Source organism: Betta splendens, chromosome 4 (genome assembly GCF_900634795.4).
Source record: "Betta splendens chromosome 4, fBetSpl5.4, whole genome shotgun sequence".
NCBI classification, from domain to species: Eukaryota; Metazoa; Chordata; class Actinopteri; order Anabantiformes; family Osphronemidae; genus Betta; species Betta splendens.
In genome coordinates, this window is record NC_040884.2 from 26,016,222 (window position 1) to 26,039,390 (window position 23,169).

At 46.3% G+C, this 23,169-nt stretch overlaps 1 protein-coding gene across 4 annotated transcripts in view; it reads left to right on the forward strand.

The window, feature by feature from the left end:
- Window positions 1-23,169, forward strand: part of ncanb (neurocan b) — a 120,991-nt gene that overhangs the window by 39,748 nt on the left and 58,074 nt on the right. For all 4 annotated transcript variants that reach the window (XM_041070278.2, XM_029148162.3, XM_029148163.3 and 1 more), the window contains 6 exons: window positions 7,842-7,924; window positions 15,035-15,264; window positions 15,355-15,523; window positions 18,852-19,026; window positions 20,389-20,516; window positions 22,252-22,545. In XM_041070278.2, the coding sequence (XP_040926212.1) occupies window positions 7,852-7,924; window positions 15,035-15,264; window positions 15,355-15,523; window positions 18,852-19,026; window positions 20,389-20,516; window positions 22,252-22,545 (1,069 nt within the window). In that variant the 5' untranslated portion in view covers window positions 7,842-7,851. The remainder of the gene's footprint in view (window positions 1-7,841; window positions 7,925-15,034; window positions 15,265-15,354; window positions 15,524-18,851; window positions 19,027-20,388; window positions 20,517-22,251; window positions 22,546-23,169) is intronic.

Genomic DNA, 23,169 nt, shown 5'->3' on the forward strand with positions numbered 1-23,169 from the left:
GTGTGTGTGTGTGTGTGTGTGTGTGTGTGTGTGTGTGTGTGTCCTGCAGGTGCCCCACATGGACGCCTGTGTCTGGCAGTCAGTGACGCTGGGATTCTGATGAGATGCAGACCGATTTAAGTGCCCATCAAAAAGCTGCAGATTACCTTCACTACCGAGCTTTTGTTCACGTTGTGTGTGCGTGTCACTGTCAGGGACAGAGGCCACACACACATATGCTTCCCAGCGTGTGTTCTAGTTGTGAGATGATTTAATGAGCAATATAAAAGTGGAACTTGTAATGCTGAGATACTGGACAAAATCCTCCTATAAATTCAGCACTTACTGTATTGGGTGGTATATAGGGGTACTTGAGTATGCATTTTCCTTACTACCCAGCTCTATCCTTCTTTATCAATGCACTCCCTCCCTCCCCCATCATGGCTCCTTCTCAGCATCCTTAGGACCAATGCAGGAGACCATTAGATGAGTTGTGCAAACGACAGGCAGCTCTCATCCCTCCGTTAATTAGACTGGTCCCCCAGTGTGGCTGTGTGGCCTGATGAGGGGGGAGGAAGGAGAACGGGAGGGACCGCGGCAGGGAAGGGGTGCTCGCTGTTTTTAGCTGGAGAGTGATATATTCCTATTAGATGGCTGTGTGACATACACAGCAGACATGGCTGTGATGGATGTTGCCTTTCTGCGCTGGGTCCATGGTGCATCATGAATCATCCTGTATGTGCTAAGGGTCAAAGCTATTATTCCAGCCTGGATTGTCAAGATCCTAATTCTTGATCTTGTTGAGAATATGTCTAATCAAAGCAAATAATCTAACACCCTCACTCTGTAAGACACCACCACCAGTACCTTCATTTGATAGAAGCATCTAGTCCAGGGTGATAATAGTGACTAACTACGGACCAGCATGACTCTGACTGGATTCTCTGCAGTCAACAGCAAGTGCAGTATTTACTGTATCTCATACATCCCTGGATTCTGGCAAGACACGAAAACAAAGAGCTGAACAGTAACGCAGGAAGACAAACAGGTTAGAGAGGAACAGAACAGGAAAGAAGCCATGTAGAGTAGAGAAAACAGTTTGACAGGTGAGCAGAAAGGAAGTAAAAAGTATCACATTCTGCTCTAAACAGATAAAAACCCTTTAATGGCTGGACGTGTATGCACAGTCTGACTATGTGGTGTTGCTACATTATGTGGGGCTGGTGGAAGGTTTCAAGTGGTCGCTGCTCATGGATGCCAAAATGACCTTCTGGAACTAAAAGTGATGAAATAAAGTTACTTGACTTTATTCACATTGTTTAGTTTTAATGTTTGGCCCTTATTAGGTAATAATAAAATAATGCTGTTTTTTAGTAGTAAGAAATCTTTTACTTTTTTCTTACTTTTAAACAAAAAAAGCAGAGAAGAGCACAGAGCATCCTACAAGATCCTCCTTTTATTCACACCCCCAAAAAACTAATGTGTAGACTAAGATGGTCTTTTGTGTCCTTTTAAACTCTTGTGTACAAGTTGTTGAAACTATTTTTTCCTTGTACCACATTTATATTCCAAGCGAAGAGGAGCGGGCAGCCAAGGGGACCTTGATGTGCCCAGAACAAGTTTAACATTTGCCACCATATAAAGTGGCTTTGCAGCCCAGCAAATGAGAAGCCTCAGACATTTGAAAATTGCCTTGCCACCCTTCCTGCACTTAAAAAGCTTTCTGTCACCTCATTTTCCAGGAGATTCTCTCTCTCCATCTGTCCCCTCCTCTCAATCCCTTTACTTTGCTCTTTCTGCTTTCGGTCCTCCGTCAGTATCTTGTACTTTTTCTCCCTGTCTCTCACGTTGCTGTTTTTTATTCACAGGTACTGGGTAAATTTGTCTTTCCTGGCCACAGCGAGCGAGTAATGTGCTTCGTGGAGGGGAATGGGTGATAGTCCTCCTCCAGATCACTTTTTGCCATGCTGTGTTGGCTCTTGGCTGGTGAGCCGCTGCACTGTATGAATAACGGAGATCTGGGTGGTTTTCAGCTGTAAGTAATGGGTTTCTCTCGTAGTAGTATTGCTGGCAGCGCTGCAGCCTCCAGCATCAGGCCACTCAGCGGTGTCACCTGTATTCTGCGTAATGGTGCCTGATCAGTGTTGTGTAGGACACAGCATCTCTGTCTTTTTATCTAGTGAAGATGTGCAAATTGTAGCAGAAAACCATCTAAATACAAATTCTCTTCCAAACACTCTATAAGATCATCCAATGCTCTGTTTGTGTGTTTGGATACAGTGCATGCAGGCTGTGAAGACACTGTAATTGACTGCACTTTCCACCTCCATACTGATAAAGATAATACACGCACAGTCTCATCTTTGCTTTCACTACCTCTTCCTTCCTTCCTTCCTAACTTCCTTCCTTCCTTCCTTCCTTCCTTCCTTCCTTCCTTCCTTCCTTCCTTCCTTCCTTCCTTCCTTCCTTCCTTCCTTCCTAGCTTTCATCACTCTGTCCCTCTTTTGATTAACTACACCTTTTCACGTGAGCAGAAGAAGCTCCTTGTTTACTTACAGCAGAGCTTATTAATAATAATTTGCACCCTAATGGCACCTTTCACAATGGCAATTACAAACTGGTTTACAGAAAATAAAAGGCATTAATCATAATTAGACAAAGAAAAAGTCGAGTATAGGAAAATAATACAACAACACTATTATACATAGACATATAATGTAGAGTAAGGAAGCGTCTTCAGCTGAGGTGGACAAAGATGTTGAGCAACAATAGGTTTATATTATGTGCGTGCATGAGAGCTCAACCGCGTGTGTGTGTGTGTGTGTGTGTTTGTGTGTGTGTGTGTGTGTGTGTGTGTGTGTGTGTGTGTGTGTGTGTGTGTGTGTGTGTGTGTGTGTGTGTGTGTGTGTGTGAGAGCCAGACAAAAGCTATCTCTAACTTACCTGATGTGTCTTTGTCCGTATGGAGGCCTCAGTGTCTCAGTGCTCTGCTATATTCTACCCGCTCCCATTCCCTACATACACTACCAACATCAGACCAAGCGAAACATCAGGGGAAATTTATAGCTGCATTAAGATTCATGCTCTTCCCTCATTCACTCAGGCTTGGCATTTGACTGAGGCAGAGAGAAGCTCCAGCTTTTCTGCGGCCGCGTGTCTTTTGGTGCACTTTGCCTGTTTACATGACCTCCGCCTCTCATCACCTGCCACTCTCTCTGCTGGACTAGTTAAGTGGATTATCAGTGACTCGCGTGAATTGTGCTCTGCACAGCGATTCCTTCAGTGGATCGTAGGACGCTTTTCATTGATCAGAGGTCTCCTGCAGTTTTGTGGTGGAAAAGGAATCTACATGCTTTAAAGCCGACGCAAAAGCAAAACTGTCCACATTTGCGCAGACGATGTGTAGCATGACACAGTGTGACCTGCCGGCTAAAACCTTGGTCAAGTGGCACTAACATCCTGTGTGAAGGCAGAACCACTGCGTGTAACGCAGGACTGCACTGTGTGTGCTCTGCAAGAACAGTAGCGCTGTGATGGAGTGACAGACAGGCAGCCTGAGTGATTAGTGAGCCCACTTAATAATGCACCACGGTGAGGGGAGAGTGACAGGACAATTTGTGAGAAGCAAAGAAAAGAACAAAAAAGCGCGTGAGTCATGGATACAGCTGGTGGCAGACAGATTGGCAGCTAAATTTATCTGGGTATAGACTGGAGCAAGGGAGAAGGTGAGAGGAGGAGGAGACGAGGCGGGATGACAGATGGGTGGGACTTTTCCCACCAAAGGCCGAGGTTAGCGCTGCAAAGAAGAGGCCCGTCTGTGCGTCTGTCCCGTCCACAGCGTCCGTGACAGGCGGCGCGGGGAGCGGCGCATCGAGTGGCATGTTGAGACCGGGCCGGGTTTTTCCGGTTGGTATTACGAACACAGCAGGGGAGCTCACGCTGACTTCCAGCAGGGGATCAGCCAGCGAGTTGGTTTATGAAGCAGCGCAATGCACCAAGTTCAGGAAAACTGACACGGCACGCACACCACTGCAGTCCCAGTACACACCACGGATGTGCGTTTAAAAAAACAATGTGTGTGTGTGTGTGTGTGTGTGTTTATTCTTAAAGTTCTTAAATAATGTTTGAACAAACACATGTTTGACACGCACACACATCTGGGTCCTATAATTCTCCTAACAGCACAAGTCCTGTTGTGGGGTTACAGAGCCACCAGAACCTTTCAGTTGAGGCAGGAAGGCCATCGAACTGACAGCAGCACTTCTGCAGTACGACTGTAGGAAGCAAACAGGTTAATACTATATGTGTGTACTGCACATTTAATTCAGTGTAGACCTTTGAAAAATATCCCATTTGGGACGGTGCGAAGAAGAGCAATGAGAAGGAGCAATCAATAGCAAAGTGTTTTAGAGAGGCGATGAGTGGAGAAAATGAAAGGCAGGGACATAATAGCGTGGTCTTAGTAAACATAGTTCTGACACGATAGCACGCGTAAGTAGCCGCTATCGATGACCTGGAGGCAGAAGAGGAACGACTCACTGAACGCGAGGGAAAACGCGGCTTCGGCCGCAACATCTGTTGCTTTCAATTTCACACCGAGCAAAATGTTGTTGTTTTCTTATGGCAATCCTGCGGCCTGCGCGTCCACCAACAACAGCCCCACAGCAGCAGTCGCGCTCCACTTCCAGCAGGTTCGCGTCGTTTGCGTCAGCACCTTTGAATTTGTTATATGGAGCTTTACAAAAGCAGCGCTTTAACACTAGCCTGTCATTTGTCTGCATTCTTACTTAGCCACACTTATTTCCTAGTGTGATAAAAATCTGTTCTGCGTCTCCCGACTAATTAGCTCTGGCCCCTTTGAAAGTGACAGTGTGAATTATGTATTTGCCAGAGTTTTCAAATAGCCATGTTTATTCCCCTCTGTCCTTCCACAAAGCAACACCTCCTGTACTGTAGTCGCAGGCTACAATGTTTTACTAATTTAGTATTCTTGTGTAATTAGAAAAGTAGTATACAGTATGCTTCGAATAAACACCCTTTTTATTACTGATTATTGTTTTCCTACCTACAAAGAAGTCAGCAATCAGTAGAAAAACATTCTGCAGAGACGTTTGCTTGAATTTCTTTTGAAGAAAACAAGGCATTTCTCTGCGCATTATTATCATTTTACTTTTATACCAGGAGCCACCCACCGATAAGCACTCACAGAAACACAATAATCAATCAAGTGGCCACAGTCATGTGGAATGAATACACCTTCAACCTTCACTCTACCGCATATTGTTAAACCTGGTCAGTGTTTGGAGACATAACTTTATTACTCTTTAGTGGATGGTGTGATAACTACCGTAATTCTAGCCACAGTGTTAGATGTTTTAAGGCATGTGAAGCTTAAAAGGACTCCAACCAGTGTAGCTTTCATATATTTACTTACATGCGGTAAAGTTGAACAATCTCTGTCCAGGGTTGTGAAATGCTATAAAATGACCATCTTTTTATTGTACGAAAGGATCCCTGAAGCTGCAAAATGGTCTGTTACACAGCAAGAGTTAGGGAGGCTGTTGTGCAAGAGTTAATACCTCAGTAGACACAGTGAAATGAGACATATAGGAGAATAGCTGCCTGTGATTTGTCACGTTATGTGACTTTAATACTGTGAATCTACGCCTCCGCTTCATTCAGTCAGGCACGGCGGGTATTTGGTAAAAGGTCAGCGTTTCTCCTTGGCTGCACCTTTGAGAATCACACAGAGCTTTAACTGACACTGGCTATCTGTGTCCAACCCAACCACAACCACCACACACACACACACACACACACACACACACACACACACACACACACACACACACACACACACACACACACACACACACACACACACACATCCCACCCTTACCTCCTGTCCTGCTCACACTCTCTGCAGGATTTCACATTCATTAGTTACAGTCAGAGTTTCTCAGACAACACCAGTCTCCATTCTTGTTTTTTTTTTAATCAGAATCAGTTTTTTAGGCCAAGTTTGCACAGGACAAACAAGGAATTGGATACGGTCTGACTCCGTTTTTTTCATACTCCATCATGTGGCATGAAACATTATTAATTTACGTGTTTAATTACAATTACTTACATAATGTACAGCACACTCTGTCACATACTGTACTTTCATTGTGGTGAGTTCAGCTGTAGAACATGGTCAGCAGCTTCCTGAGACAGCTCAGGAAGTACAACCTCTGCTGGACCCTTTTGCAGACTGTCTGTGTGGGGGGGCACTTCAGGTCCTGTGAGATTGTGGACCCTAGGAACCTCATTAGTACAGAGGGAGAAGAGCAGTGGGGAGAGGACACATCCCTGTGGTGCGCCGGTGCTGATAGTGCCAGATGTGATGCTGCTCAGCCTCACCTGCCGCCTCCTGTCAGTCAGGAAGCTCCTGATCCACTGACATGTGGGATCAGGGACAGTGAGCTGGGTCAGTTTATGGTGGAGTTCTAGGGGTGATTGTATTGACGGCTGAGCTGAAGTCCATGAACAATGGACTAATATGTGTATATCAGCTGATATACAGATACACAGATATACAGTAGAAAAATAAAATCCAGCAGTGGAAATACTCAATGCAGATATAAGGAAATATATTCCAGTGGGTCTTTTTTTGCTTGCTCTTGGCTCTGAGACAGCTATGTTGGGAAGAACCTGTACAGTTGTAAAGAGATTTGGTGTAGGGAAACTAATTTCCAAAACTGTGCACACAGATGAGCTACAGTAGATGCTCCACATCAAAACAAGTCACTTTCCCTGTGAAAGAAAAAGCCAAGTCTGTGTTTGTGTAAGACAATATTCCCCGGGTTCCTTACCACACACTAAATCCCTCTGTCCAAATAAACCAACCCAGACACGCCATAGACAGCTGCTGTCAACCTGGCTCACGAATAGATATACTTCATTGTTTAACGTGACAGCATCGATGCTGCTTTGATATTTTTCAGCACGCGTCGTGCAACGAGGGAGACCCACAGGTCCGTCGTGTTAGATTTGGCTCTAGCTGCCTTATCTGTTTCTGTTGTTGAAATGCATCAGTATCTTTCCCTGTTGTGCAATGTTTGCCCGCGCACAGCTGGGATACTATTCTATTAATGCCACACCGCATATTGACAAAGATGGTTTTATTTACTAGATACACTGAGGACTGAGGGAGCTCCAGACTCTTTGTCCTATATACAGTACATAACGGCTCAGTTACCCAAACTTTTACAACGATTCACTTTAAGGAGGAGTATTTATGAGAGAGCTTCACTGTTAGGTGGGGTTTAAAGCCAGGTGGTCATGGAGGGTGGGAGTTTAAACGGAGCATCTGCGTCTAATCACCCTGGGAACGCTGCCAGTCGGCCGGGTTCTTCTTCTGCCTCCTCCCCAGTGCATGCTGGGATAGGTTTAACCACCCGGCCAACGTGAATAAAGGGACCAAAGTGGTAAACAGTCGGATTGAGCCCTTCATCAGGGGCAGCACTTATCTGTGAAGTGAGAAGATAATACTAATTCGCTCTTGTACTTGAAGAAGATGAAACGGCCACATTAAGTCAAGTTTAGCTGTTTAGCCCTTAAAAGCCATTAATGATGGCCGCACAGGGCTTCCTCACCCCAGCATTATAAAAAAGCAAAACACAAATAAAGAATGGGCTGGCTGCACTTTATCTTTAGACCCTCGCTGAGAAAAGGCCACGAAAATCCCACAAAGCGAAACTTCAACCAGCCGACTCATGCAGGCGCACGCTGTGTATTAGATGATTCTCGCAAGGGCAATGTGTTGGTTTCCCTTCCCTTTGTGTACTCACACTCCCTCCGTCTCTTCATCTCTGTCTCCAGGTGCAGCAGGATGCAGAGCCGACTGGCTGCGTGTGGACTGCAGCCCCTGCTGGCCCTCCTTCTGCTTCAGGCTGCAGGCTATGGTAAGTCCTCATTAAACTGTAGGCAGTCCCCATCAGCGCACCTACAGTGTTTACACTCCATAAATCTAGACCATCAGCTGAATCCAACCTCTCACAAATCCCTGTGCAATACAGTAACGAAAGCTCTGGATTTTGGGTAAAGCTTTTAACCATTACTGGTTCTTCTCACCTGGAGATGCACTGGACTTTATGTTCAATGCCAAGAAGGAAGGAAAGACATGATCATCGCTGTCAAAAGAATAATTGTTGCTCCACGTCAACCTTCAAACTATTTGGAGCTTAACACTTCCCTGATGGAGATCGTTCACTGGCGGAAAACATTTAAGACAGTTGCCGAGCTGTGGACATCCCAGCGTATTCACCCTGAGGTCCGATCATGCAACACTCGCAGCAATACAAAATAAGCTCAGAGCTGCAGCTTTGATTTCACAGTACAAGCTGAGCTGACACCTTGTCTTTTATTGAGCCAGTCATGAGTTTTCTGCAGGCGAAAATCATCTGTCAGAACTAAATCATGCAACAGGACAGTGAGCTGAAGAACAAAATGTTAAAGAAAATGTAAAAGCTAATGTTCTCTAATGACCCAGACAAAGTTTGTTGAATAAATAATGACAGCGATTTATTGAAAAAACATTGCCAGACATCTATTCATATATATGAAATACGAGGGCGCTAACATTTGCACATCACATGCAAATAAAAACAAGATCTTCAAAGCTCTCAGCCATTTGTGAGATATTTACCAAATTCATTAAATTTGCTTTGATACGTCTGAGGAGCTGGAGTTTAGGATCTTAATCCTCTCATTATATGTCAGCAAGTTACCCAGTGTCTGGGATGAGTCTTTGAACTTGTTTGCGTAGCTGCTTCACATTCTTTTGAAGCCCCTGAGAGAGACGGTGACGAGCGCCCAGCGAAGTTCACAGAAAACGTCACTGCCTCATGTGAAGCGTCTTAGCTGGTTTGTTTCTCCATTTGTCTATTCTGAAGAACACGAGGCCCTGCTGATCCGGTCTATACTGCCCAAGCTCATCTGCTGTGTGCACACACCCACTCATTGCACCCCCCCCCTCAACCATCCTTCCTCTGGGCATCGTATTGTTTCTGCCTTTTGCAGAGGTACAGTGAAGGAAGTCGACACCTGGCACCAGATTCACAGCAGTGAGATGATGAAAATGCAGCCAACACCCCTGTCTCCTGTGTGTGTGTGTGTGTGTGTGTGTGTGTGTGTGTGTAAGCCCTGAGGCCGGTAGTTTAAAGAGTGAGGGCTCGCACCCCCCCCCCCCCCCCCCCCCACAGCCTGCGCACCTCACACACCCTTTGCTTTCCAGAGTGTAAACGTCATGCAAATGTTAAAAGCCTGTGCTTTGGAGGGAGTTTTGTTTGTGAGGGCAGAGCCTCTTCTTTTTTGCTTTCTTTTTCTCCCTTCATGCATTTTGTGCTTTTTTCTTTTTTCAGCTGAGTGGCTCTGAAAATAGTCAGTAGGAGGTAGAGGACTAGAGGGAGGGCTGGCGCTGGAGCTCACCCTGTGACACTTGACAGCTTAGAGATTGGAAGGAAAAGGGGGTGCGAGGGAGGGGGACAGATTAGGGGCGAACTGTTTGCATGAGTGTGTACGTGTTGATAATTGTGTGAGCCGGCTGTGTTTCTGTAGCAGCAATAGAGCCTGTGTTTGTGAATTTAAAATGTTGCCTGTGTGCCACACAAGATAAATGTATCACAATGCTTCAGGAGGTGCAGAATTAGTTGTGACAGCAGCCACTGGGAGGTTCCTGTGAAGCCTGACATGGCCTGGTAGGATTCAGCTGAGACAGGGAGAGGGATGGTAGATGGTTATTATTTGTCACCTCGGGAGGAGGAGGAGGAGGAGACGTGAGGAAGCAGTCTACAGTAAGTCAAAGTGCTTGAGGGATGATTAGAGTCATTGGGGAACACATATATGCCTGTAAATGAGAGTGTGGAGGCAGGATGGCGACTTTGAGGTCTGGCATTCAAACTAAAAAAGAGAACACTGCCATTACGTAAAACATGTGTACCTACTGTAGGAAAAAGTGTTGGCACTGGAGGAAGTGAAACGTCACCACGCTACTGTATCACAGCTATCGTGGAACCGAGTAAGTGCAGTCACAGAGACACAGACGGTGTTTGTAGCACTACGGAGGAACCTGTAATCTGTCCAAACTGTGTCATCTATCGCACAGTAGACACACGCTTTGTACAGTAATGCAGGTTATAGTAAACCATCATCCTGCTGAAAATAGATCCCAAAACCCTCTAAGAACAAATGTGAAATACATGTATGTACGTTTTTCCATTGCAGTGATATTAATTTGTCCTTTGGTTTGATCAGATTTAGAGCATTTGTCACCAAGAGGGAGATCAGAGCATGGAGCAGTTAGAGTGAAGGGAAACCACGCAGGGAGAGAATGAGCTGCACTGTTTGAGAGATGAGAGGAGGGACAGAGGCGCGTGATGCTGCGTCAGGCGGGGGATGGGGCCATGTTTGTGGGGACAAGTTCTCATGCCAGAGGACGTCAGCATGGGAAGCTCATTTCCAGAGCCCGCGTGATGTCGGCCTGGCAGACACGCCGTGCCTCTGCAGGCGCCAAGAGTGCGTGCAGACACGCACGCGGCCCAGTTCAGCGCCGAGAGGCCTCACGCCGTGGAGGGCTGGCTTTTTGTTTACATACAGGACCTGCTGCCTTGCTCCAGCTGCGGGGCTCCTGTCTGGCTCTGGTTCGGGGGTTTGGACGGCGCTGGGCAGCAGGGTGTTTAAGAGGAGCCGCCATTCTTTCCACGCGTTTTCTCCCTTTGCCTTTGTGCGTCGGCCAAGGTCTCGTTAAAAGGATGCGTTTCTCCACAGCCCACTGCAGAACGATGAAGAGAGCGAGACGCTTTGTCAGACCGGCCGCTCGCACCAAAACAAAGCCGCACTTGTCGCCGCTGTCCTTGAGATGTTTTATTCATATTAGAAGATAAGAACAATTGGAGTTCCTTGCACGCGTTCTGAAAAGTTTCCCTTTCTGTTTTGTTTGTCATAGTTTACTGTATGAGGCGTTTATAGTTTTCCAACTGTTTTAATTTGAACTGCGGCTTGTGTTTTAGGATTAACTACTTACATACAGTAGTAAAACCAGTGTATTTTAGTACATGTAGATGCATTAACATACAGTACTTCCTATATACTGTATTTGTGCATCCATAATATTCTCAGGCTAGAAATATTTTATGGATAATATGTTATAGGTATTTTTGTATAATTATGGACTTGCAGCCTTTGGGTTCCCTTCACTGCCATCATTCATAAAACCACATTCATCGGCTCCACATTAAATGCACCCGCGGACACACGGGCCGAGTTTGACCTGGGCCTGCTCTCGTCTGCTTGCCGTGGATCAGCTGTCATTTCCTAACACAGTGATCAGCTCCTGGTAGCCGCGCTCTGTCAGACAGCGCGTCTCTCTTGATTTATGACCGACACACTCTTCTGTGCAAAAACACACGCTTACACAAACAAATAATCAGCTGACATGCAGGCAGCAGCGGTGGATGCGCTCAATCAGTCCCCGTGGCTCTTGACTGGCAGGCCGACTCGTTTGATGCGGGCGAAGCCAAGACAAAGGGATCTCCATTGTTGGGGAAGCTACTGCCGCCCCTGAGAAAGGAACCAAAGTGCAGGAATAAGACAGAAAGGCAGAGAACGAGAAATGATGTTTGCAATTGTGTTCCTATTACAGTGAAAATGCCATTATCAGCCGCCCTGTGTCTTTGTGCAGCTCTATGCCAGCCACATAAAGGCTCTCTGGCTGCGCTTAACAATTGCAGAGCGCCTCTGAGGCGAAGACAGATGGGCCAACGGCGATGATCAAATAGATGCCGCTGTGCCCCAGCAGAAAGAAAATAAGGGAACCTGAGCCCTATGTGCGAGGTGTTGGATGTGGAGCTTCCCTTCACACCCGGGTCTTTGTAACAAAGACACAAACCCGGACAAGGTCGGAGAAAGATTGATTATTTAACAGTGTCCACTTTGCTGCCTTGAGCTTTCCAACGCAGTGCGTTCCTGCTCATGTTCTGCGCTTCTCCTTTGCTTATTATTGATATTCACTCAGTATTTCCTCCCTTGTTATCACCCGAAAGCCAGTGGATCCTTGTTTAGAGACAGGGTGAAGGGGCGCTATGTGAAATATAGACAGACATGCCAACAAAAGGCAGTCTGGTGGGGGTTATGCTCATGTTAACATTTCCATCTAAATGCAGATTTGATACAACGATAGCATTTGGGGCCCCGGGCTCGTTTACATTCATTACCATAACAGAAGAGGCTAATGTTCAGCTTTTTTTCCTTTCACCTGCTCTCCTTTACAATGTAATTTTGACTTTTTAAGAAGCTGATTCGGTTCGATTTGGTTGTGCAAATCCAGAATCAACCAGGGGAAAAACAGATTAGCTCCGTTCAAACAAAGTGGACAGAAAAAGTGAAAGCGCGAGGGAGCGTCTGAATGACACCGCGATGGAAAAGCTCGCTTGGCTTTATTTGCAGCACTGTCTTGCTATTGGCAACCTAAGCAGTGTAATGTTACCCAAATGGTGCTCATCCAGGTGGAACCTGGCAAGAGAACTGGCACGCACATTAAACACTATTGATGCCTTTTAGCTGAGGAACAAACTTGCCCTTTTTTTTTTTTTTTGTTAGCGTGCTCCCGGCAAGGTGGTCGAGAAGCCGCCGTGTGATTGTCTTCAGGGATCACACAACTGCCTGCGTGTGTGTGCTTGTGTGTCTTGGCGAGGTGGGGGTGGGGTGGGGGTAAACAAAGATGAGCGCCACATCCTCGAGGAGGATAAAGCAAAGACACTGACAGCGGGGAGTGCAATCCAATAGCCTCTTCCCAGAGATGTGTTGTCGGACTTTTACGTGTGACAGTTTAGCTCCTATGAGGCCGCACACATGGCAAGGTGACACACACACACACACACACAGACACACACACACACACACACACACACACACACACAAACACACACACACACACACACACACACACACACACACACACACACCAGCCTTTGTCTTTTTTCAACATGTGTCTTCCTGGACTCGTGTCACATATCAAATCATTCACAATGACACCTTCTGTCTAGTTGGCTCCATTTTCATTTTGTGCGCTCATTTTCCTGGTGCGACAATCACACACCAGTTCATTGTCTGCACAGTGTTTCCGTCAGTGTGAGGGAAAAGTGCACCACTGCTGCTATGGAGTAAAACAAATTCAAAAAGGGAATCAATTTTCCTCTCCGCCCACTCCATCACGGAGCTGCGCTGTCTGCGCGAACTGTGAACCGCGCTCAGAGGGGCCAGCGTGCGACGAGCAGTAATGTAAAAGGCAAAAACCTTGTGTTAATCTCCAGTTTTGAGTGTTTTGTTGATAAAACGAGTGATTTGGATCCAGTGAAATAATTTAGACACCACTGGAAAAAAATCTGCTCAGACACAAAGACAAAGAGAATGCGTTTATTGTTCTGCTTGCTAACAACTAGCTAAGCACAACTATACAAATACATTATATGGTAATTAGTGTACTGTTTTTAAAGCACTATCAACTGGTTAACTTCATATCTACATTAACAGACAAATAATACTGTACGCTTTAATTGAACTATTCCTCCAGGATAATTTATTGCCCTGATGAGGGGAGTCGTCGTTAGTGACCCTCAGTGTTTTGCCCAACCTGTGAAAGCCTCCTGCATGTAGTTCAACAGGTCACCTGGCTCCACGCATTCAGCTGCTCTCAAGTGCAGAACAAGGGGCCATTTTAGAGCACAAATGCCGCTTGGTCCTGTCGCACGGTGGAACGCGGATCAGCCGGTGAGGGAGTCAGACAAGTAGTGCTTGTCTGAGACGCGGCGAGAAGTGGGTATTTATGCGTGTTTATGTGTCTGCAGGGAGGAGGAAATGTGATGGGAGGACTGATGCTGGGCCTTTCAGGGATGAGGCACTCAGCCTCTTAGCTTGAGCAAGCGCAGCAGCAGTAACGGCTGCAGGAGTGAGCAATGACAGCTATTCACGCATCTATTATTTCCGTGTGCTCAAAGGCACATTACCCGTCTAGTATAGAATGAAAAGCGGCGGCGATTACACACGCGTGTGAGCGAACTCCCGGTAACAGCCGCACGCGTACAAATTCAGCAGCGGTCACATATTGGGCCAATGATCAAACGGTGAATCGGAACCAAACCTGAAAATTAAACAAGCGCAGAAGATAAGACACACATCAAATTTCTAGATTGAAAAAATGTGGATAAGAGCAAAAGCTAAGTTGAAATGCTTATGGAAAGGGGGGAGGGAAGGGAGGAGGAAGGTGGAGGCCGGCGCTATAGAAAATGATGGCAGCTCTGCCCAGCTGCTGTTGACTTGTAGAGGAGGTGGTGCCCTGTGATGTGGAGCTGTAGCATGCATCAAATCAAAGGGGAACGGAGCCGGGGAGTGCAGCGAAGGTGACACTGATGAAACCAATGGGCTAATGTTCTCCACTACTGTACACTGTCTGTTCTAGCCACACAAAGTACAGAAAACAAAGAGAGTGACTGAAAACGGAGCTAGAAAAGAGATGGAAGAGAATGAATGCTCGGATTCATAATGTACAGAGATGATAAAGTGTCCTTTCAAGCAAGGTGACACAGGATTAGAGAATAATAATAATTGATGACGTGAAGTGTTTTACACGAGTTGACCAAAAAGACAACAATGAAAAATAAGCTGAACAGAATGGCTGATACGGAGCGCTCCCAAATCCATCATAATCTGAATTTATTAAAATGATGCCGTCATTTAGCTTTTGTGAAAATAACATTTGCACAGACTCGCTGCAGGATCAGTGTTTAGGTGGATCCTATCATACGAGATTTAACATACGGAATATTCCCTCGCTTTCCCTCTGTTAATGGTTTTTCCAACTCTCTTCTCTCTCTCTGTTCTTTGTCTTTCACGGCGATTTTGAGGATCTGATGGAGCAAATGCACATGTTCTTTTAGAAGCAATTAAGTCCTGTATCTTTCTATGTGGCTTCACTTACAAGGGAGCGGTACTGACGCTCTCCTGTCCCCCCTCCTCAGGCGGAACCAGAGCCGACACCGTAGTCAATATGCGGAAGGTGACCCATCAAACCATTAAGGAGGAGATCTCCCAAACCGTCCTCCTCCCGTGCCTCTTCACCCTCCGCACCAGTGCCGGCGCGACCCACGAGCCCCCCAGGATCAAGTGGACCAAGGTGTGGGGCCAGAGAGGGTCAGACGGTCTGCAGAAGGAACAGTCGATCTTAGTGGCCAAGGACAATGTGGTCAAGGTACACGAGAGGATTTCCTGGTGCCGTCGAGGATCATCTGTCAGCCGTGTTCCTCATTCATCCTCATCTTCTTCTCTCGTCCCTTCTCAGGTGAAGAAGGCGTACCAGGGCCGCGTGATGCTGCCGGCTTACAATGAGAACCGCTACAACGCCAGTCTGGCTCTGACCGGCCTGCGTTCCAGTGATTCTGGTCTGTACCGCTGCGAGGTCGTGGTGGGAATCAATGACGAGCAGGACACGGTTCCTCTGGAGGTCACAGGTAATTGCGAGCAAACAAAGCGGGGCTTTCACTGGCACCTGAAGCAGACATGTTCCTGCTGCTGTAGCTTATTCGTCATTTATCCCAAAAACGGCCTCTGTTCTGCAGCAGAAAAAAAAACGGTTTCTAAGAAAAGAAACAGCTGTGACCTCTTAGCCGCAATTATTAAGATTGAAAATAAAGTGTGATGTACTGTAGCAAATTTTATATTAGCATCCGCTGCTAAGTGGGAACAAAACAATTGACATCATTTATATAATTCCACACACAAACGATTGTGTCTCTGAATGAACCTTTGGCTCTTCAGATTTGTACAGCTGCTCATTTCTCTCAAAGGGCTATGAACAACAGTGTCAGGCTAACACAGCCATTTACACCAGAGCAGTTTGCTGTCCATGTAGAGCGATGACAAGTGAGAAACTAAAAAGCATTAAACGTCATTGACCCGGGCCACTCAAGTGCTGTTCATGCACTGGACGCCTAATGAAACCAATATAACAGCATCCCAGAAGTGTCTGCTGCAGTCACAGTGTTTCCAAATTGCACGGCTTTCTGTGGTTTAACTAAATCGCTCAATCAGTTACTGCATCGTGGCATTACTGAACTAACTGGCTGTAGCTGACTGGAGTCGAACCTAGTAACTACCGTGTCAGGATATTTCAGACGTCACATTCTTTCCGGGTCGCCCGCTATTTTTAATAACAAGCTATTATCATAATGACCAGAGAGAGTTGCACAGTGCATTAGCTACGATACACAAACCCATGACGTCGCTGCCATCAAACCAAGACGCAGCACAGCCAAACGTTTTCACATTGTGTGTCACTGACAGAAACCCAGATTCCCTTGGTTCCGATGTAAATATTTGTGTCTGCTGCACTTTCTAAGTAAGAGCGTTGTGCATCTCGCGAGCGCGACCTCCGCCACCGCGCTCGGGTGTCCTCCCACTCGTGGCCAGTTGATTACCACGCAATGAAAAGCACTCCATCAGACAGAAACCAATTATGTAGCGGGCGAGGAGCAGCCATCTCCAGGGCTTAGCTTTAATTGGCAGTCACGCTACATGGTGGACCACAGCCGCCTTCACACTAATTCCACGGAGTGCTTAATGTATTAATTAGCAGGTATTGATACCGCTCGGCTATATCAATATCATATTAATCCACAGCGCTCCTCTCACGGACGGCTTTGTGCCTGTCTAAGCTGCGATGACACGTCCTTCCTCACTTGCCTTGTCTTCCCTAATTTCTCCCCCGCTGCCTGTGTGCTACGCTGGCCTCCATCTTCTGCTACTACTGGCACATATTGACCGACCAAGCGGCTGATTCTCCCTAATTAGAGCACGATGCCACTGACTGTGTGTGTCAGCCTTTGTCTGTGGAAATATTTGGCGGGCCACCATTAGCTGGTGTGAGGACAATAGATCGTCGCAACATGCTGAAAGCTGATGGGATTTTTAATACAATCTGAAATGCGGCAGATACGTACTTTACTAAGGCGCTAAGTGCAGAGGTGCATAAAACTACTTGTGTCAAGTAGAAATGCAAAAGATATCAGTGGGGGAGTCAATAGTGGCCGATCACATCAGCCTTTTATCCCTTGAAAATGCAGCAAGCAAACCAGGGCAAGAGGCAAGAGGCTGAGGTCAAGAAGTGGAAGTTAACACATTAAAAATAATAAGCTGCCATAAATATGCTAAAGAAGATTAAGAGGCAGCTGATCTGCATTGGTACTGGAATATGTGTGCACTGGTTAGAGTGAATCAGGTTACAGGAAATGAATCCTTCCTCTGAAAGGATAGGTGTCTGTAAAATAAGCAGGCACAGATTTGTGACTCTACTGATAAATCAAATGTTAAAATGGATCAAAGTAAGAGAAAAGCTGAGCCACATTATCTGTCAACAAAAACATTTTTTACTTGTGCGCATTCTCCTGCCAGAGTTTGAGATAAGACGGGCTCTGAGTAGCAGACGCTATTTTGGTCCAAAATGAGCACAAAAAATACTCCGTTTAGTCTGAACACCTTCTTTTATACTGGTGTAATCAAGTTTGCCTGGTGCAGTGAAAAAACAATCGAACATGCACAAAAGACAAACCAAGTACTAACAAAAACATTACATGGACGAGTTGTGTGATGGAAATAGAACAGTGTAGCTGTAAACCTGGTTCAACGGAGGAGGAGGAACCACAATCTCATTCTTGGTCGCAAATCAATAAACGCTCTACATCCTCAAATAGTTCCATATCAAATACAGTACGATTCTACACACGGGGCTCTACTCTGTCCATTATTCACTGCTTTGAATATGAAGCTACAGTTACAGGTTGTTAACTTAACTAGGCGATTCCAGAAGGTTCATATACTTCCTGCCTCTATAAGCAATGATGACAAGAGTCGAGGGACTCCAGCTGCTCAGCAGAGCTGCGATGACGCCCAACGGTCTGCTCTCCAGAGACTGAGGATATGCCAAGATGCACAGGGTAAAAAACAGTGGCCATTTAAAGCTCCTGCGCAGTGAGGCTGGGTTCCCCATGCTGAAAGGAAACACTTATTAGTGCCTCTGTTTGGACAAGATCCCGCAGCCTCAAAGGAGAAAGGACAGACACTCACAAATTAGGAGAAGCGAAAAGGGAAGCAGATAAGGCTGCATCTCCCCATTTCTATGTGAAAAGGACCAAGATTAAAGAATGGCTCCGTGCCCTGCTGGGATGGTAGAATTTGTGTGCGCGCGTTGGTGTGGGACACGCAAACACACGCAGGCGCCCCGGTTTGCTTCCTGCACCCGTAGCCGCTAATGCTCAAATTGCCATGCGGGGCTCCATCTCGCTGGGATCTCTGTCACCTTCCCAGACAAAGCCGGCGATGATAAAAGAGCCGCGTTAGTAGCCAGACGCCCACTGGCTTTCATGTCAGCGGGCGCTCCTCTGGGAAGCGGGGCTGCGTGAGTGGCAGCCGAGGTGGGAGGTGAGGGAGCATTAGATGGACACTTTTGAAGCTATTCCATTCGCAATTTAAGTGGAATATATGCTCCTTTCACAACTCGGGGAATTGTGTGGCACTCGGCTCTCAGCTCTTCTTCTTTTCTTTATAAATGTCACTTTTTTGTGTCTTTTTGTGACGGCGCTACAATATGTGCGTCTCCTGGAATGCAGCCTGCGTCGAATGCGGGCGCAGAGCAGCAGGGGGTCTGTGTTACGTCTGGAGCCACGCACGCGCTCGTGTCTTAAGACTTCAAGGCTGCAGCTGTTAAATACTTCCATCATCCAGGCCGGCGGTTTCCGATGCTTCCTCTCGACCCGAGGCCACACATTTTGTCTCTCTGCGCAGGTGTTGTGTTCCACTACCGGGCCCCACACGACCGCTACGCCCTGACGTTCGCCGACGCCAGGCGCGTGTGCGCGGAGAACTCGGCGGCGATCGCGACGCCGGGTCAGCTGCAGGCCACGTTCGCAGACGGATACGACAACTGCGACGCCGGCTGGCTGTCGGACCAGACTGTTCGGTGAGTCCTGTGTATATGTGTGAATCAGGACGTACTCGATTAATGGTCATCATGGAGTCTTTAATTTGATTATGGCTGTAGTCCAAAGCATCAAGTATTCTGCACAGACAAGAAAGGAACCATTGAGAAAAAGACTAAGTAGCCCTCTGTTAGAGTTGGCATGGCAACAAATGAAACACAGCCAGCCAATGTAATACACAAAAACTGTCGAAAACACAATCCTTAATGAATTACGTAGACGTGAGAGTCGATCTGGGAGTATTCTAACCTGTGCTACATAATGGAGCCTAATTGCTTGTTTTAAGTACATGTGCCCCCTCTGAGCCGTCGGGCGGCTGCTTTTGTTTCAGCTTGCCACCTTCCATTAAGTCCTTCTCAGCGTTGCCAGTCAGAGCCCACCGCTCCATATCTCCATTTCAATTTCAGAGCGCTGAGCCAGGCAGACTGACTGTTGTCTTCCTGACAGTGACTCCGCCACCTTCCTGCGGCGCCGCTTCCCCCGTTTCCCCTTCTCCCCTTCCGCCCTGCGCTTCTGTTGTTTTCACTCGGGAGCCGTCTAATTGGTCCAGATTCAGGAGGCTCCCACCGCACATCAGCCGGGGGGAAAGTGTCCAATTAATGCAGTGGGAAAGATACAGACATCAGCCGTGGCTGCGTGAGCCAACAAGCAGGAAGGAGGCTGCGGCCGGGGACACTACAAGGCTTAGTCCTCCTGTTAAGCTGTGATGAAAACAGTGCTGCGTGTTTGTTGTTGCGCGTAGGTCGCTGTGTCGTCTTCATTTCTTCTCTATTGTGTTTTGCATACGTGTCTTCCTCGTGCTCCATAAATCCCTGCACTTCCAGCTCGTTCCTTTAATCATCTCGGTGTGTGTTTGTGCGCTGGTGCTGCTGGAATCGACGTTTTGGTGGAATAATTGCTCTGTCGGAGCTTGAATATGTAGCTCGGCCTATTCTCAGGCCTACTGCACCAAGTCACCAAAGGAAGTTCGGCTTCTTCTAGAATGGCAATGACTTCTTCTCGCTGCCTAAAATTTTAGCATTATTGCATTGCATTATTATGCACTTCACCGCACTCCAGCCACTTGTATTTGTGTTGTTATTATTCCTCTTCCTCAGGAAATATATTTAGATGATGTCTGTGAGGAAGATATGCTTGAAGCTCATTGTATTCGGGGCAGGAGATGATAAAACTGTAGTTCAGGCTTCATTGTATTATGTATGTGTTTGAACACAGACTCTTCCCTGGGGATCCAGATTTGTACTGTGGCTGCCTTTTTTCTGGCCAGGCTACATTAATCTCCCTCTCTCTCCTGCTTTAACTCCTTCTGCCTTTGTCCCCTTTCTGTTGGTTTTCCTCCGCAGGTATCCCATCCAGGCGCCTCGACCCGGTTGCTATGGTGATCAAGAAGACTCACCTGGAGTGCGTAGCTACGGCAATAGGTTCCCCGATGAGCTGTTTGATGTCTACTGCTTTGCAAAGCATCTTCAAGGTGGGAGTCGGGAACTTCGACCATAAATTTGGGTTTAGTCATGCACGGGTCCCTGAAGCCGCGGAACGCCGTGACCGGGACTTAATACTCTGTTAGTGCAGAAAGGAAGAGGGCAGCGTAAGAGAGGGAGCTGAGGTGGTGGGAGTGCGAGGGAGAGAAAGACAATAGACCAGCTGTCAATATACAAGCTCCTGCAGGCACAGACTAAGTGGGTCAGTGGTGTTATCCTGTTTAACTTGACTTTCTAATTTGTAATGCCACAGACAGGGTTGGCAAAGACACGCCATGCAACAGGTGGAGAAAACGCCCTCAGCCCTTACAGTATTTCTGAGTCAGAAACAAAAAGCATGAAGGAATGTGCTGTAGTAGGAGCCCACCATTACGTCTGTGCCTTTCATATCATTAGTGCTAATAACTTTGTTTCACTTCCATGGGTGCAGCAATATAATTGTAATTTTCTACTCACACCATCCACAATCAGCAATTCTGTGAGCGTCGACTAACTGGAAATTAGATGTTTGCGATACGTTGTTTACCTCCTGCATATTCAGTGGCACAATCACAAGCTCAGCAGGTATTTTAACAACACAATCAGATATAGTGCAGGGCTTCCTTTGTGGGTCACTCGTTATGAGGTGGGACCGACATAACTGTCGTTAATTGCAACAGTGGTACTTGCTAACGCTACTGTATTTATAGACGAGACAAGATGCGTGGAGAAGATTGCATGACCACCTCGAGACTTTATTTCCAGCTGCTTGCAATATTATTCGGTGGAATTAAAAACCTGATTGAAACAAGCAGCAGATAATTGTTTTCAATCATGCTATAATTGCTAAGCTAATTTTATTCTGTAGAAATACTAGAAGCTTACCAAGTAAACTCTGATGTTCATTATGAAACCTGTGGCAGACATCTTGTAAATATTGCATTCTTAACATATATTGAGGTTTGTTTGGTTTGTTTTTGTAGTCAAAGCTTGAATTAAATGTGTTTTTCTAGCCTCTCTTCCAATATATAACTTGCATTATCCCATTGTGCTTTTTCCTTTTGTTTGCATGTTCTTCCTTTCTACCTTTCACCTCTTTATCATAATACAATAAATCACAGGAAAGCATCCAAAGAACTGGGCTCATGTGTTTTTCATCACATACTGAGCCGTCTAATCGTATTTCATTTGTGCTCTGCAGACTTTCCTGTGCAGAGTCTCCTCACTCTCTCTCTCTCTCTTATGCTCAGTCCCACCTTTCTTTCAGCTTCTCCTTTTCTTCCTGTCTTTTATTTGCTTCATGTCTTTCTCGTATCCTTCTTTGCAGCAGTTTTAAGTTAAAAAATAGCTTCTTTTAAAGGAGCTTAGGAGCTTAATTTTTTATCTTATAAATGCATTCTTTGCAACTTTTTCATTAAATCGCTCGGCTTAGAGTTTCTACCTCTTAGTATTTCAACAAAGCAAAAAATAGAGGACGGCTACACGTTACTACCTTGAAAGCAAAAGGAAATACTGACAACCTATCATACGTGCCTATACCTATCACACACACACACACACACACACACACACACACACACACACACACACACACATACACACACACACACACACAGAAATCCTATAACCAACTCTCTCCTACACACTGTAAACAGATGAACACAGAATAGTGGAAGGATAAAAATGCATTGAGGCTATTTGTCCTGCGCCATAAATGATACACTCTTATCTTTTCTGTCCACCCAGGTGAGGTCTTTCACTCCTCGGTGCCAGAGAAGCTGAGCCTGGCCACGGCCTCCACCCACTGTCACTCTCTGGGAGCTCAGCTGGCTACTGTGGGACAGCTCTTCCTTGCCTGGCAAGCCGGCCTAGACCAGTGTGACCCCGGCTGGCTCGCTGACGGCAGCGTCCGATATCCGATCAACGTTCCTCGGAAGAACTGCGGGGGAGATGAGCCCGGGGTGCGGACGGTCTACAACAACCCCGACCGCACTGGCTTCCCTGACACCACAGCCCTGTTCGACGCCTATTGCTACCAAGGTACTGCGGGTTTGATGATGAGAACCTAATTGCCATGGCAACGGCAGAGTGGTCTGGCCTTGTTTCCGTTCTGTTCTTATTTTTAATTTGAATGTTTATGTAACACATTAAGCTGTTGCAAAGCGACAGTGTGAGATTTATGCAATTGAAGGCTGGTAGAATATGTATAGTTATGCTCAAAAGAAAAAAGAGGGAGAGGGAGAGAAGGAGGGGGGGGGCTAAGGTTGAAAGGGAGGGAGATAGAGCATGTAGAAGTCCAGCTGGGATTTGCAGTGACTCTGTGTCTGACCTTGTCCTTTTATCTTGTGCCAGCTGAGACAGGGGTAACTTAGATCCATCTCACATTGGACTGGCTATACACAACTAATATTGTGTATTTCACAAATTTAGAGAAGATATTTTAGCTGCTATTTGTGTGCATCCTTCTAGCATTGATCATAATAGACATGGACCAATATCTGAAGAATACATTTCCACAGAGAATGAAAAAAAAGAATAAATGTAATTTCCATCTTTCACAATGTCAGCTCGTGATATTTCCATTGAAGCGCAACATCTGCATAACCCAATCATTTTAAGCAAACAAGAGCAGCGAGGGAGCGGAGCAGCAGTGTCTCTGTCAAA